This window comes from Trachypithecus francoisi, unplaced genomic scaffold, assembly GCF_009764315.1.
Source record: "Trachypithecus francoisi isolate TF-2019V2 unplaced genomic scaffold, Tfra_2.0 Lachesis_group2, whole genome shotgun sequence".
Classification (NCBI taxonomy): Eukaryota; Metazoa; Chordata; class Mammalia; order Primates; family Cercopithecidae; genus Trachypithecus; species Trachypithecus francoisi.
This window is the reverse complement of record NW_022681465.1, coordinates 94,235,691-94,252,412: the sequence shown is the minus strand read 5'-3', so window position 1 is coordinate 94,252,412 and position 16,722 is coordinate 94,235,691. Positions and strand designations below refer to the sequence as shown.

Below are 16,722 nucleotides of genomic sequence, written 5' to 3'. Positions count from 1 at the left end.
ATAGACAGGGTGAGGGATATGGCTTGTACAAAGGTAAAAACAGTAAAGAATGTGGGATTCTAGGATTTAAGAGGGGAAAGTAAGGAAAAATTGTAGGGCTCCAGAAAAAATTCAGAATAGATCTACCAAAAGAAAAGGAATGCTTAGTAAGGAAGAAGACACCATGATGAGAGAGAAATGTTGGAGTTCAAGGTTTGGGGTCAAGATGTGGCATCAGAGGCCACAGTGGTGGCTCATGCCTGTATAATCCCAGCACTTTGGGAGGCCAAAGCGGGTGGATCACTTGAGGCCAGGAGTTCAGGACCAGCCTGGTCAACACGGTGAAACCCCGTCTCTAACCTAAAAATACAAAAATCAGCTGGCAGTGGTGGTACACACCTTTAATCCCAGCTACTTGGGAGGCTGAGGCAGAGGTTGTAGTGAGCTGAGATAGCACCACTGCATACCAGCCTGGGTGACAGAATAAGACTCTCCAAAAAAAAAACAACAAAAAACAAAAAGAGATGTGGCATGACAATAGAAGCATAGATGTTAACTGTGCAAGTTGAGAAAAAAAAAAAAAACCTCTCAACTCATAACCTGAGTGGCAGTGCATGTAAGCTGAATACAAAAGTATTTTCAAAAATGCTATAATTTATCTTGATTACTGAATGCTATAAGGTAAGGATTCTCAAAGGGCAGTTCTGAAGCCACCAACATGATGATGAATTATTCTCATATTATTATTTGCAAAAGGAAAATGTATTTTATGCATACATTTAAAAATTACTGATATTTAATTAAGAACATCACAGTACCTTATCAGTACCAATACAATTCTATCTTTATAGTAATTCTGTTGAGGTTTTCTAGAAGCAAATGGGAGAAGGCAAAGGAATCAGTCTACTGGTTTTCAGTGGTCAGGTTTTCAAACTTGACCCCAAGCCACCCCAAGCCACTCCCACTCCAAGCCACTACCACAGGGTGCCCTGTTGACATTATATTTGGAATAAAGATTTGCAGAAAACCTCATGAAATGTTTTCAATTCATAACAGTGTCACTTTCCTTCTGATGATGTATTCTAAATTCTAGTAAGTGCAAGTCTAAAGAAACCTTCTAGATCCAAAAGTTAGATAAAATAAAAGTTTTCAGAGAGTTGATGAGTAAAGGAGGGGAAAGCAGGGAGGGGAACTGAGGGATATGTCTCTGCTCTAAGAGAAAAATGTTAGCTATGTGTAGGCTCTGATAGCAGGACAATTCCATCCTCAAGAGCAGTAGAGAAACTGTAATCACTAAGACAATACAAAAGCCATGCTCAGGATTTGTTTCGTTTGGCATGAAACTTAGGATGTACTTATAAATTTATGAAATAAAATGCAACTCAATCTAACGTATAGTTTACTTACATATGCTAGAGCCTAGGCAGAAGACTATAATGCCAAAGCTTGCCAGAGCCGCAGTCTACATATACATGGTTGCATTAAAAAGCTAAGTAAAGCTGTGGATTATGTTTGCCATATATATGGTTCAATTTAAAATACATTCAAATGATAATGTACACAACATTTTTTTTTTTTTTTTTTTGGAGACTGAGTCTTGCTCTGTTATCCAGGCTGGAGTACAGTGGCACGACCTCGGCTCACTGCAAGCTCCGCCTCCCAGGTTCACGCGATTCTCCTGCCTCAGTCTCCCCAGCAGCTGGGACTACAGGAGCATGCCATCACGCCCAGCTAATTTTTTTGTATTTTTAGTAGAGACAGGGTTTCACCATGTTAGCCAGGGTGGTCTCGATCTCCTGACCTATTGATCTGCCTGCCTCGGCCTCCCAAAGTGCTGGGATTACAGATGTGAGCCACCGTGCCTGGCCCTGCACAACATTTCAACTTCAGTGGTTTGTAATGAGACATAAGGGTTTTCCTTTTTTTTATTTTTTTTTGAGACAGGGTCTCGTTTTGTTGCCCAGGCTGGAGTAGCAGTGGCATGATTTTGGCTCACTGTAACCTCCGTCTCCTAGGTTCAAGCAATCCTCCCATCTCAGCCTCCCAAGTAGCTGGGACTACAGGTGCATGCCACCACGTCCAGCTATTTTTTTTTTTGTAGAGGCGGGATTCAGCTATGTTGCTCAGGCTGGTCTTGAACTCCTAGGCTCAAGAGATCTGCCCACCTCAGCCTCCCAAAGTGCTGGGATTACAGGCATAAGCCACCACGCCTGGCCCAACTCTTCTCGTTCTGAATGAGCTCAACTGGTAACAGATTTGCTCATTAGCTTGATTCAGCCATTCCGCAATATACACGTATTTTAAAACACCATGTTGTATACCACAGATCCATACAGTTTTCATTTGCCCATTAAAAAAAAAAAAGTAATAATAAATATGAAAAAATAGGGAGGGTGGAGTGGTTCATACCTGTAATCCCAGCACTTTGGGAGGCTGATAAGGGAGGATCTCTTGAGCCTAAGAGTTTGAGACCAACCTAAGCAACAAAGTGGTACCCTGTCTCCACAAAACATGTAAAAATTAGTGTAGTGGCATGCACATGTGGTCTCAGCTACACAGGAAGCTGAGACAGGAGGGTTCTTTGAGCCCAGGACGTCGAGGCTGAGGAAACCATGTTTGCACCCACTGCACTCCAGCATGGACAACAGAGCAAGACTATCTCAAAAAATAAATAAATAAATACGTAATAATAATAATACTTTGTTAGCTGGTATCATAGAGTTGTGAGAAAGCATTAAAGTGCTCAAAACTAGAATTTGGAAATTACAACTTATAAGTGACTATAAGTCAGATTTCAAAAATTTACAAAAAACTTAAGATATTAATATATTAGCTCGTCTTTATAGTAAAGGTCATGAATTATTCTACTATAATAACACACTGGACAGAAAGGAAACATATATTAAATGAAATGCTTGAGCTGCATTTGCTACTCTAAGTATTATTTCACTGCAATGAAAGGTAGAGAGAGAGGCTGAATGAAAAGGGAGATCAAAAGTCTGGACAGCTTAATAGCTTTCCTGAGTGTAAATTTCATCCTTATTTGAAATAAAACATAGAGAATTCTCAGAAACCTATGGAAAATTATTTGGCACATTTGATATAATATTAATCATCTGCCTTTCTGAACTACAATCACTACTGCTATTCTCTACCAAAGCAGCTGCTGAAACACAGACACCACATTTTAGGGACTACTTTAAGACAACAATGACAGTAAGTCAATCAAATTTTCATTTATGTGACCTTGGAACTAAGCAGCTATATTTTTCTTCCTAGTAAATAATTTCATTTTAAAATGAGAAAAACCTTTGCTGCTAATTTTTTTTTTTGTAAAGAATAATGCATAACCATTTACCAGCAAATACTTACTCTTTCCCTTTGAAGAAACAACCAAGATATCACTGGATAGTTCTCAAAAAATGTCTAATGTTATAGACAACACAGTTCAAGAATGACATAATTACTGAAAAAATACATTAACTTATAATTCTAAGAGACAAGTGAAACAAATTTTTTTTGTTTAAAGTTGTTGGAAAATTAGCAAGAATTCATAATTAGATTTATTAAATGTTACAATACACAATCCCAGCTTCAGTCAAAAACTGCTGTGGTATCCTCAGCATATCCAAGAGCAGTGGGTATCCAAGAGCAAGACCAAGGTACTAGAAATCTTACTAGAGATGACAATATAAATCTATATTAAATACCTACTGTAGTAAATAACTTCAAATAAAATCAGCCACTTAAAAAAAAATGGTTGTTCTATAAACCAATACTACATATAATTAGAATGATAAAGTGGGGGTGTGAGTGGCAGAAAGACAAATGTTAGGCTATACTTAAAGGTTATTATTACTGTGGGTGAAAAAAAAAATACTTTCCATGTATTTAAGATACCACATAGGCGAGGGATGGTGGCTCACACCTGCAATCCCAGCACTTTGGGAGGTAAGGTGGGCAGATCACCTGAGGTAAAGAGTTCAAGACCAGCTTGGCCAACACGGCAAAACCCCATGCCTACTAAAAACACCAAAAAAAAATTAGCCGAACATGGTGGCACGCACCTGTAGTCTATTCTATGGGTCTTAATAAATGTAACAGTGTGTATCCACCACCTGTAGTCCCAGCTACTCGGGAGGCTGAGGCATGAGAATTGCTTGAACCTGGGAGGCGGAGGTTGCAGTGAGCTGAGATTATATCACTGCACTTCAGCCTGGGTGACAGAGTGAGACTCCATTGCAAAACAAAAAACAAAACAAAACAAAACAAAAAACACACAACAGTTTAATTTCAAAGGAATATAGTCATACATTGCTTAAAGATGAGGATATGTTCTGAGAAATGCATGGTTAGGCAAGTTCCCCGTGTAAATATCATGGAGTGTGCTTACAGGAATCTAGATGGTACAGCCTACTACACACCTAGGCTATATGGTAACCTATTGCTCCTAGGCAACAAATCTGTACGGCACGTTACTGTAGCGAATACCGTAGGCAACTGTAACAAAGTGGCATCTATGTATCTAAACACATCAAAACACATAAAAGGTACAGTAAAAATATGGTATCATAATCTTACGGACCACTACAGTATGCAGTCTGCTGTTGACCGAAATGTTGTGTTGTTGAGCAGTGCATGACTGTGCAGCAGGTCCTTGCTAACATCATTTCATTATAACTTTGATAAGAAAAACAAATGGATTCGGGCTGGGGCCACTGTCTGTGTGGAGTTTGCATGTTCTCTCCATGTCTGTGTGGCTTTTCTCTGGGTACTCTAGTTTCCTCCCACATCCCAAAGATGTGCACATTAAGTGAACTGGCGTGTTTAAATTGTTCCCATCTGAGTGAGTGTAAGTGTGTGCAAGTGCACCCTGTCAGGAAATGGTGTCCTATCCAGGACTGGTTCCCGTCTTGCACCCGTAGCTGCTAGGATAGGCTCCAGCTACCCACTACCCTAAAGCAGAATAAGTGGGTTGGAAAAATGAAAGAATGAATGAATACAAATTATGGTCATACAAATGCATATAAATGCTGCTGTATGAAAGCTTTCAGCAAGCTCGCCAGATCTGTTCTTTTTGTTTTTCAACTGCAAGGTAGTAGGAGGTGCTCCTTACAATTTTCACTTTGCAAACATTTATTCCTTGATTTAACTCACCACCACAACCATCATCACTCACTGATTCCCCCAAAAAGGGGGAAAATAATTTAACTTGTTTTTATTAATATTTCTTAAATGTATGTACAGCTCACACTTACTTCAATGTTAAATATTAGAAGTGTTTTGGATCTTTATTTAGAAGTTTGGTGGTGTTTTTGTGACCAGAAATATGCTGTAGGAGCTTCTTGATTAGATCAATTAGCCCATGGTAAAACTGGTTTCATTGTATGTTGTTCTGTTTAAAGTTACAGTTTCCAAGAAACTATCAGTGATGTTAAATGAGGACTTATTACATGTATAACCATTGTTTTGGGGGAAGAAAAGGAATGACATTAAGAGTTTTAACAGTAATTTTTCAGTTCACAGGCCCTGGAAATTTGCTAATCCAATTTCTGCCGCTTTTCACAGATGAGGCAAAACGGATCTACAAAGACTAGGTGACTTGCTCAAAGTTACAAGTAATAGTACAAAAAGGACTAGAATTCAGGTCTTAAGAATTCCTGGATGTTGTCCTGTCCTCTACACTATGTGCTAGGGAGATGATACCTAGCATAAAGCAAAGTAAAATGAGTTAAATTCAAACAGTTTAAAAGAAGAGCATTGCACATGCTCTGAGAGCAGTGCGACGTTAGCTATAAGCTAAGGATGAAGCCATTGAAGGCTAACGTGCTGTAATGCAAGGTGTAAATACAATGATCGATTAAAATGATAGCTAACACAGAGTAATTACTAGGTATCCATAACCATTTTAAATATTTATTCTATCTATGAGGCAGATACAATTGTTTTCATTTTACAAATGAGGAAAGAAGGTATAATAAAGTTAGTTAAACGATGAGGCCAGAAGACAAGAAAAGATTCCAAAACAAAAGGGGAAGAAGTTTCCTATGTACCTATTTTATATTCACAGTCAAAATAAATATTTAAACATTCAAGATTATATATAATTTTAAAAGGCAAGATATTTTAGGTGTTTCCTATTTTTTTGTTCTTTTCCCCTTATCAGATTGCTCTGGTGAGAATTAGTGGTGTTTACTAGTTAGTGGTTAATTTAAGGGCATTTTTATAAAAGCCTATGATGCAGGTCAGCAAAAGTTCATGTGAAGATCTATAAAACAATAGGCAATGCAAGGAAATTTCAGCACATCTCCTCAAAACAGAAGAACGCACATTTCAACTTAAATAAGGTTTGCAGGTCACACACTTTCCACAAGTAAAACACTAAATCATCTGCTCTGCACTAAGACAAGCCACAGTTATTTCAGATGAAAAGTTATCCTCAACTTTCTGTACTAGGAATAAAACGTATCTGTTTTAGGGTACACTTTACATTAATTCTGTAACATGGGATAGATGGATAGATACATAGCTGGATGGACAAACAGAGGAGATATTTCTGAACCTACAGAAAATGATAATATATGGTTCTTCATTTTTAGAAGCTACTTTTATAACTTACCATCTTTTTCCTCTTATCTTGTTCTGTGGGTGGTTCTTCATCTTCTGTTACTTTTGGTTCCTCAAGATGAGACATCAACATACAGCTATAATAATTTTTTAAAAAACATGTTTTAAATAAAAAATATCTACAATACACTTAAAAATAAGCCCTTAAAATCACTAAGAACATGAATAATTCTGTTCCTAGTTTCTCACACCAAAATGTGAGAAAAAGACTAGACAATTTAGATTTAAAATTTAACAAAATTTTTGAATTATGAAAAGATATGTCACTATAAAAAGGGCCACACTAAAACATTTTACAGCATTTTTCTGGGGCATTTCAGATAGTAATTTATTTACACGCAACTTCTGAAACAATGAAACATCAGCTGACAAAGTAATGCATGCATACCCTTTATATGTTATTAAAAAATGACATAAACTCTTAAAAAATACTTCTTCCCCATAATTTTCACATCTACAGAATTTTATACATGCAATAATTTAGATATCACAAACATATTAATTATGTAATAATCTACCTTGTTTCCAAATGACATTACTGTGCTATGAGGAATCTGTCCCTGATAGCACTTGTACTTTCTGGGTAGTTACAAATCATTTATTTTGAATATCTGCACCATGCTCTTTACTATTAGCAGAGAAAACAGAAACAGTTTCTGTTCAGTCAACAATGGTTCTAGGGAGACCAGAAATCAACAGTCTAGTGAATCAAACTGATGGAATAAACCCCACTGTTTCCTAACTTGTAACAGGAGAATTCAGTAATTTATCAACACGATCATAAGTTCTTTTTTTTTTTTTTTCCCGAGATGGAGTCTCGCTCTTACCCAGGCTGGAGTACAGTGGCACAATCTCGGCTCACTGCAAGCTCCGCCTCCTGGTTCACGCCATTCTCCTGCCTCAGACTCCCGAGTAGCTGGGACCATAGGTGCCCGCCACCACGCCCGGCTAATTTTCTGTATTTTTAGTAGAGACGGGGTTTCACCGTGTTAGCCAGGATGGTCTCGATCTCCTGTCCTCGTGATCCGCCCGCCTCGGCCTCCCAAAGTGCTGGGATTACAGGCGTGAGCCACCGCGCCCAGCATGATCCTAAGTTCTTAACGAATAAACAGTGGCAAAGAAAGTTTGGGTTCTGTTGCTTTGTAGCAAGTACAGGTGAAGGACAAGTCCTGACTCAGCTGTGTAAATAGCTTTTAATAGAGAACTAACATAGGTGCTGATACCAGAAAACTTGATCAGGCTCATTCTTGCAGTGGAAATAAGTGTCTTTCGTTTCTATTTCCTATCATTAAAAAAGCAATGTTTGGAGTGACTGCCTCTGATTCAGTTAGTGCCCACTGGTGGGATCAAAAAGAACCTTAGGCTAGAAATCAGAAGTCCTGAAAAACGGCAGGAACTCAATTCCTAACTCACTGCATGTCCTTGACCTGGGGCTGCAATGCTTTTGTCTGCCATGATATAATACAGTGTAACACAAGTAGCTGGCCAATGGACTCCGACACAAAGTGAGAAAATTACACTATTCTATCAACCCAAAAGCTATTTAATAAAGTGAAATGTCTTAAAAAGGTCTAAATCCCACTTTGTATTTTAGAACTGAATAATAATATGGGGTTCCTTTACACTAGTCAATTTATGTCTGTTGCAAACTTGAATTCTAATTGCAATGACTATGGATCTACACGAAAGCATGCTTTATTCTGCATCAAATTCTTCCACTGCTTTCCAAAATCTGTTAACTTACTCATATAGTGAATACTCTCTGTTCTGTCTTCCCTAAATTAAAAGATTTATTACCCTAAGACCGAGAACAGCAGTGCACACCTGTAATCCTAGTACTTTGGGAGGCTGAAAAGCCCAAAGTTAAAACTGTCCTGCAGAAAAATTTCCAATTAAAAGTCAAATCTCATTTTGCTGATAAAGATTAAAGATAGACAATCATGCTTTACATAAAAGACAGGTAAGAATGAATAGATTGCTAATAAACTAAAGTGTGTAGACTGTGCATGCAGTAATATACTAATAAAAATAGTAAACACAACAGTTTAAAATAGGAATGACTAACGTGAATATAAGTGGCCACTTCTCCATTCTAAACTCAAGGCACAAATCACCGAATAGATCCAGGTACTCCAGCCTGCTAAATAAGAATCTTTCTCAAGAAGAAACTTCAACCAGCTAAACAGAACCAACAGGTGTTAGCATGAAAAAAGTGAAACCTTTTAAGTCATTTCTGGGTTTAAAGGTACTTGTAGTAATAATACTTTTCATTTAATCTATACAAACTCTGCCCTAAGTAATTCAGCCATTTTACAGATGAGAAAAAGCTGAATTTACAAACATTCACTGAGCACTGATAAACAGTATTTTTCCTCAAAATTTTTGTTGTCTAAATGAATTTTTCTCTACTTCAGGGTATCAAATTTGGATGCTTTAAAATTGCCTTTATTCTGGCACCTGAACAGAATTAAGTGCAACTGTCTAAAAAAAGCTTAGTTCCACTCTACCTGGAGTCCATCTGTGTGCACAGGAGGGATAGTTGGGACAAAGGCCAGGTATTCAAGTCATTTTCTGAATGTCCAATATCAGTGATTCTCAAATTTGAGCTTTCAGCTCAACCAGCTGAAGGGCCTTGTTAAAAGCACGGTTGAGCCCCATTCCCACAGTGTCTAATTCAGTAGATTTTGATGGAGCCTGAGAATCTGCATTTCTCACAAGTTCCTCTGTGATGCTTTCCCATCATTTCCTCCATAATGTTGATGCTAATGTTGCTGAGGAAGTTGTGGGGGGCACACACTCTGTTAACCCCAGTCCTATGTTAGGCCAAACCACCAATATGCTTCCTATTTATACATATTTTTTTACCTCTGGCCTCCAATAAATTGTTTAATAAAGATTTTTTTTTTTTTTTTAACTCCTATGTAACTGACTTTCAGCTAGGTTTATATAAGAAATGATTTACAGGCCAGGTGCAGTGGCTCACGCCTCTAATCCCAGCACTTTCGGAGGCCGTGGCGAGCAAATCACTTGAGGTCAGGAGTTCAAGGCCAGCCTGGCCAACATGGTGAAACCCCATTTCTGCTAAAAATACAAAAATTAGCTAGGTGTGGTGGCACATGCCTGTAATCCCAGCTACTCAGGAGGCTGAGATGAGAGAATTGCTGGAACCTGGTAGGCAGAGCTTGCAATGAACCAAGATCACTCCAGGCTGGGCAACAGAGTGAGATTCCATATCAAAAAAAAGAGAGAAGAAACAATTTATGGGTTGTTTCACATAAGACAAAACTGACACTTTCAGCTGGGCTCTGTAGTGGACACTCTGCTTGTCTACATAATCAGCCTCTTTCCTAACTGAACCCTGAATCTGTCCAGTTTTCCTCTTCTTCCATGCTACCACTATTTCAGAAAAAGTTGATCCCAGACCCCCAATGACAGTAGTTCAATAATCAGTAATAGAGATCCCATCCCCTTGGTCAATGACTACTTTCAGCAGGGGCGTGTTTAAGGAATTCTGGCCAATTAGACAAAAGAAGACATCTACTGCAATGATTTCCAGATAAGGATTGCCTCGATCTTAAAAAAGACATAAGGAAGAAGATTACTTATGTGTCAGTAGCATTGTTATGAACTGTAATGCCTAGAACTACTTTTTATCGATGAGGGATGGTAGCCTGCAGATGAGGTTAATACGCTGAGGGGACGGAGTAGAAAAAACATGGGGCTTTGATGATGTTGCTAAGGCCACAGTCAGCTAATCCCAGAGTCACTTACCTACAGTCATTAGGGTATCAGAAACAACTAATTCTTTATTGTTAAAACAAGCAGTCCTTTCATAGTCACTTATATAAATACTAATTAAAAATGCATTTCAGCCAGGTGTGGTGGCTCACGCCTGTAATCCCAGCACTTTGGGAGGCCAAGGCGGGCGGATCAAGAGGTCAGGAGATCGAGATCATCCTGGCTAACACAGTGAATCCCCAAACCCCGTCTCTAGTAAAAAAAAAAAAATTAGCCATTAGCCGGGCGTGGTGGCATGTGCTTGCAGTCCCAGCTACTTGGGAGGCTGAGGCAGGGGAATCCCTTGAATCCGGGAGGTGGAGGTTGCAGCCACCGTACTCTAGCCTGGGTGACAGAGACTCCGTCTCAAAAACAAACAAACAAACAAACAAACAAATAAATAAAATGCATTTCTGGGCTCAGGGCATGACATCCCAATGAGAAGAAATATGAATCTCCCTCTCCTGTGTTAAATTACATTTAGCCTAAAGCTTCTTCCTCACATATTTTAAGTTCAGCCTGAAGGTCTCTTCGTACATAGTACAGTGTAACCTAACTGGAAGTCTAAAGAGATTGTAACCTATTCTTGTACCAATCAGAGTTTTAGCCAATCATAGGTGGCCAACTGTTGAACCCATGTTCAAATAAGGCAAACACTGAGCTGTAACCAATCCAGCTGTTTCTGTACCCCATTTCCCTTTCCTGTACCTCACTTTTCCTTTTCTGCTCATAAATATTATCTGACCAGGTACAGCACTGAAGACACTGTGAACCAATTCTGGTTCTGGGGGCTGCCCAATTTGTGAACAATTCTTTGCTCAATCAAACTCTGTTAAATTGATTTGTCTTAAGTTTAACACCTGATAAACCTATTTCCTTCTACTTGAAAATAAGAGCCATGTAATTCCTAATGTTTCTTTTTTTATCCTAGTAATTAGAAAGCATATAGCTAAGTTTTATATCCTGATGCCACAGGTTTCCCCAATCAAGGTTTTTTATCTAAATCCCTTCAATCTATGTTAATAGTTTTCTGTTAAAATGAGCATGCACTTTCTTATGCGCTGTCTCAAATCCTCTTACGGTCACTAGACTGAATATAAGCAACTAAATATTGTATATTAGCAGTAAAGACAAAGTGCCATGAAGAAACAGAGAAAGATGGAATAAATTCTTTCTATAAGTCTGGAATGCAATTTTAGAGGTAGATATTTGCTAAAGAGGATAAGGGCTTGACACGCCAAGCAGCAGAAATATTAGTCAAGCCATGAGTGTAAAAGTGTATGGCATGTTTGCAGAATGATGAAGAACCCAGGGAGGCAAGAGAAAAAGCTGGAGACTGAGTCAGCACAGAATAGAGCCCCATTAACTTGATCCTGTAAGAAATTTGGCTTTTAATTTTAAGTGGGGCAGAATGGATCAGAGGGTGGAAACTGAAGCGAGAGACTTCCTAAGGAGGTCACTAGGATCTACACAAGTTAAGGTAACATACAGATGTCAGAATCCCACAACCAATGTTTCTTCTAGTATTCTCTATTCCCTTCTGAAGAGCGGTCCAGTGGGTCAATGTATTGAGTGATGGAGAAAAAAGTCCTTTTAAAAGTCTAATTTTAACTTTTAGAATCCCAGGTTGTTCTACTGGTCTGAGACCACTCACCAACATCTACACTGCCAATCTTCCTCCACAATGGACCAAAGTGACCTTTCTAAGTATAAATCTGATTATGTCCCTCCAGTGTGGAAATCACCAGGGGACCTCCACGGACTACAGAATATAGAATAGTTTCAAATAAGATTATTAGCTATAAAAACCACAATTTATGAGTCATTTTCTAATCAAATTTTAGTGCCTCCAGGCTTCTTAGAATGCTGGCTAGATTTTACTTACTTATTTATTTATTTTGAGACAGGGTCTTGCTCTGCCACCCAAACTGGAGTGTAGTGGTGCAATCACAACTCACTGCAGCCTGAACGTCTCAGGCTCAAGCAATCTTCCCACCTCAGCCTCCCAAGCAGCTGCTGGGACTAAAGGCGTGTGCCTGGCTGACTTTTAGTTTTTTTTTTTCTTTTTAAAGAGACAGGGTCTCACTATGTTGCCAGGGCTGGTCTCCAACTCCTGCGCTCAAGCGATCCTACTGTCTCAGCCTCCTAAAGTGTTAGGATTACAGGTGTGAGCCACCACATCGGGCCACTAAATTCTTTCTTCCTTTTTACTTTCCAAATCTTGGCAAGGGATTGTCAATTTCATTTCCCAATATTCCTTTCAACAAAAATATTATTTAAGGAAATAAAAGAGAAACACTCTAACCATACAAGCAGAAAGCAAACAAGGCAAATCTCTAGCCTCATTAGTGTATTTTCTTGGCTTAATAAAAACTCTAGGCAAAAAAATAATAAAAACAAAAAACCAACCAAACCACAAACCCACCAACCAAACCACAAACCCACCAACAAAACCCCAACAAATAACCAGATTCATCAACTCTCAAAACAGCATTCTTCTTTCTTCCAAAAGATTTTCTGTACAACCCTGAAGAAATACCAGTATCAACATTAATAGGCAACTGTTGACTATCTATTTATCTTGGAAGATAAACTTTTCTAACTTTAAAAAAAGAGGGATCATTAGAAGGGAAAATAAAAGCCCATTTCCATTTTTTCCACACAAAATGTTGTTTAAATTTTAAAATGCATGTTCAGTATGTTATGAGGGCGAATCAAGGTATAAAAATAAGCACAGGCTACAGGTATAAGCACAACTATTTTTAAAAATTGTATATGCACGTGTACATCACGTCACCCAAACTGTAAACACCCTTCAACACTCTCTAGCCATACTATCCTACCTGTCCCCATTTCCTGCTAATCCTTCCTCCAAAATCTATCTCAAATTCACGTCATCACCGCTCACCAAGATAAGACTACTTTAACAGCTACCTAAATGGTTTTCCCACTTCCACAGCAGTAGGTTCTCAATTTTTACAGTGTATATGAACCATCACAGTTCCTGTTTGCAATGCAGATTCTACTGTGTGACCCCCAAAAGATTCTGATATAATGAGTCTGTACCGAGGAAGGAGAATCTGCATTTCTAACATGCATCCCAGGTTGTTCCACTGGTCTGAGACCACTCACCAGCATTTACCCCGTCGTCCTCCACAATGCATTAAGGTGACCTTTCTAAGTATAAATCTGATCATGTCCCTCCAGGGTGGAAATCACCGGTAGACCTCCATTGACTACAGAATACAGACCACAATTCTTTGTATTTCACAAAGGTTACTTAGTTGGCTCCAATCCACTACATATCCTTAGGAATGATTCTCAGTTTCCCTGGACTCCTTTCTCTCTTACACCTGGTACTGCTCCATTTGTCCCTGTCTCCCCTTCTAGGTTGTGGGCTCTTTCAGGTCAGAGACTCAGTTGCTTCCTCACACTGCACAGTGCCTGGCGTAAACAGTTTGAATAAAAAGATGATCTGTCAACAAGGCTTTCTTAGTGTGATGGCTAATTTTGTATCAACTTGACTGAGATACTGAGTGCCCAGCAATCTGGTTAAACATTACTCTGGGTGTATCAGTGAGGCTGTTTCTGGATGAAATTAGCATTTGAATCTATAAACTGAGTAAAGCAGTTTGCCCTCCCCATGTGGGCGGACCTCAGCCAATCCACTGAAAGCCTGAATAAAACTCTGACTAGATGAAGATTTCATCCTCTGGCTGCTTCAAGCTGGGACACTGCACTTCTTCCGCCTTCAGAGCCCAACTAGTTAAGTAACCTTTATGAAATACAAACAATTGTGGACTGTATTCTGGACACAATGGAGGTCCACTGGTGATTTCCACCCTGGAGGGACATGATCAGATTTATACTTCAGACTTACACCATGGGCTCTCGTGGGTCTCAAGCTTGCCAACTGTAGATTTTGGACTACTCAGCCTCCATAATCATGAGAGCCAATTCCTTACAATTAATTTCTTTATATATATACATATTTTGTCTCCTCTTGGTTCTGTTTCTCTGGAGAACCTTAATACACTACTGATGGAGGTGAAGGAAATAGAGTTTTCTTCCTTTTTTTTTTTTTTCCAATTCACTCAGTTGAGAGATTATAATAAGAATTCAACAGAACCAGAAAGATTAACTTTTCTGAATAAACTGTTTAAATAAATAGGAAGGGGAAGCTGAAATCTAAATTAGCTACATAAGTATGTATTTTATGTTTCTCACGCAGGCATTTCTGAAAGTTTATTTATGCCTTATAGTCTCATGGACTGTAATTTATAGAACTATGTAATTCACATAATTACAAAGTAGGAAGATTTAATAGAGATCTAGTCTAACCACTCTTAGAAACAGAGACACAGAAAAGTGTATCTCTTGGTAATTTATTTCTCAACTGTGTTTCTATATGCAAAGTACCACCCAGAGCAAAAAGAAATCACCAAACAATTCTGCAGATAAAAGAAACCAGTGGTCAGATATGTTCCAGCTACTCATCAATACTAACGCTTGATCAAGTCTAGGCCTTTTAGCTGGGATCCTAAAACTGGTTTGTTTTCCTTACTTCCAACATACTCCCTCTTCCAAACCAAAACTTTTTCTTCATGGCTGAGCTTGGCACATGCACACCTTGACTCATCTTGACTCTTCAACAAATCTGCTGTGTCACTCCACTTCTTTTGTTGTTGTTATTTTTAGTAGAGATAAGGATTTCCCCATGTTGGCCAGGCTGATCTCGAACTCCAGACCTCAAACAATCTACCTGCCTCAGCTCCCAAAGTGCTGGGATTACAGGCAGAAGCCACTGTGACCGGCCAACTTTTCAGAGCCTTGATATCCTGATTTTTAATGCCACGAGACTGTACAAAAAAATTTCTAAATTTCTTTCAGACTCTCACCTCTTCCAGTTAAAACATGTTATAATTTTGTTCTACTTCCTTCCCTGAAGACTATAACACATAGTGCCTTTTTTCTTTCCCTGACTTACTATTAAAGCAAAATCCAGAATTGTACTGTTCGGTGTTCCCTGCACAAAACAAGATATAATCGTCTGTATTCATTACTAGTGTTTTAACTGTGCTATCAGCCATGTTCTCCCTTCAACTAAACTGTATACTCCAAAGAGGACAAAGGAACATCTGATCATATCCTAAACGTTTCACATATAGTTGTAAACTTTGTTACATATTATGTATACAATTTACAGTCATGTGCAGTCATATCAATGGATATCGTTTGGCTGTGTCCTACCTAAATCTCATCTTGAACTGTAGTTCCCGTAATCCTCACGTGTCATGGGAGGGACCCAGTTGGAGGTAATTGAATCATGGGGGCGGTTACCCTCATGCTGTTCTTGTGCTTGTGAGTAAGCTCTCATGAGATCAGATGGTTTTATAAGGTGCCTTTCCCCTTTTGCTCAGCACTTGTCCTTCTGGCCACCATGTGAAAAAGGACATGTTTGCTTCCCCTTCTGCCATGACTGTAGGTTTTCTGAGGCCTCCCCAGTCCTGCAAAACTGAGTTAAATTAAACCTCTTTTCTTTATAAATTACCCAGTCTCAGGCAGTTCTTTATAGCAGCGTGAAAATGGACTAATACAGCCACAAACCCTTACGTTAACTTAAAAAGAAAAAAACCTGCCTACATTGAATGCTTTCTTGTTTTTGGTTTGTAGTCTCAAAAAATTTGATGTTTCCACTTCATACAAACTCCAGTGTTCTCAAAAGCTAAGTGACATATCAGACACATTTTCTTAATATGTTTAATAAGGTTCAACAACATATATCTGCTATCCATATTTTTCAACAAAATATGATTCAAGTGACACTCTTTCCCATTTGCTAGAGATGGCTTTATAAACAGCAAAGTTGAAAAAAAGACCATGCTCAGAACATACCAGGAAAAAAAACTTATATGCTAAAATATATTCGAAATTTTAAAAACTTAATCATCAAACAACGATTAAATCAAAGCAGCTAAATTCAGGTTGTCGCTGTAACATAATAAAGCTGATACCAGCCGGGCATGGTGGCTCATGTCTGTAATCCCAGCACTTTGGGAGGCCGAGGCAGGCAGATCACCTGAGGTTGGGAGTTCAAGACCACCCTGACCAACAAGGAGAAACCCAGTCTCTACTAAAAATACAAAAATTAGCCAGGCGTGGTGGTGCATGCCTGTAATCCCAGCTACTCAGGAAGCTAAGGCAGGAGAATCACTTGAACCTGGGAGGCAGAGGTTGCAGTGAGCTGAGATTGTGCCACTGCACTCCAGGCTGGGCCACAAGAGCGAAACTCCATCTCAATAAATAAATAAATAAGCTGATACCAAGATCAAACAATAA

At 38.8% G+C, this 16,722-nt stretch overlaps 1 protein-coding gene across 2 annotated transcripts in view; it reads right to left on the bottom strand.

Moving 5' to 3' along the window:
- The window catches only part of IPO11 (importin 11), a 229,452-nt gene that overhangs the window by 27,014 nt on the left and 185,716 nt on the right, over positions 1-16,722 (bottom strand). For both annotated transcript variants that reach the window (XM_033179672.1, XM_033179673.1), the window contains one exon: positions 6,599-6,683. In XM_033179672.1, the coding sequence (XP_033035563.1) occupies positions 6,599-6,683 (85 nt within the window). The remainder of the gene's footprint in view (positions 1-6,598; positions 6,684-16,722) is intronic.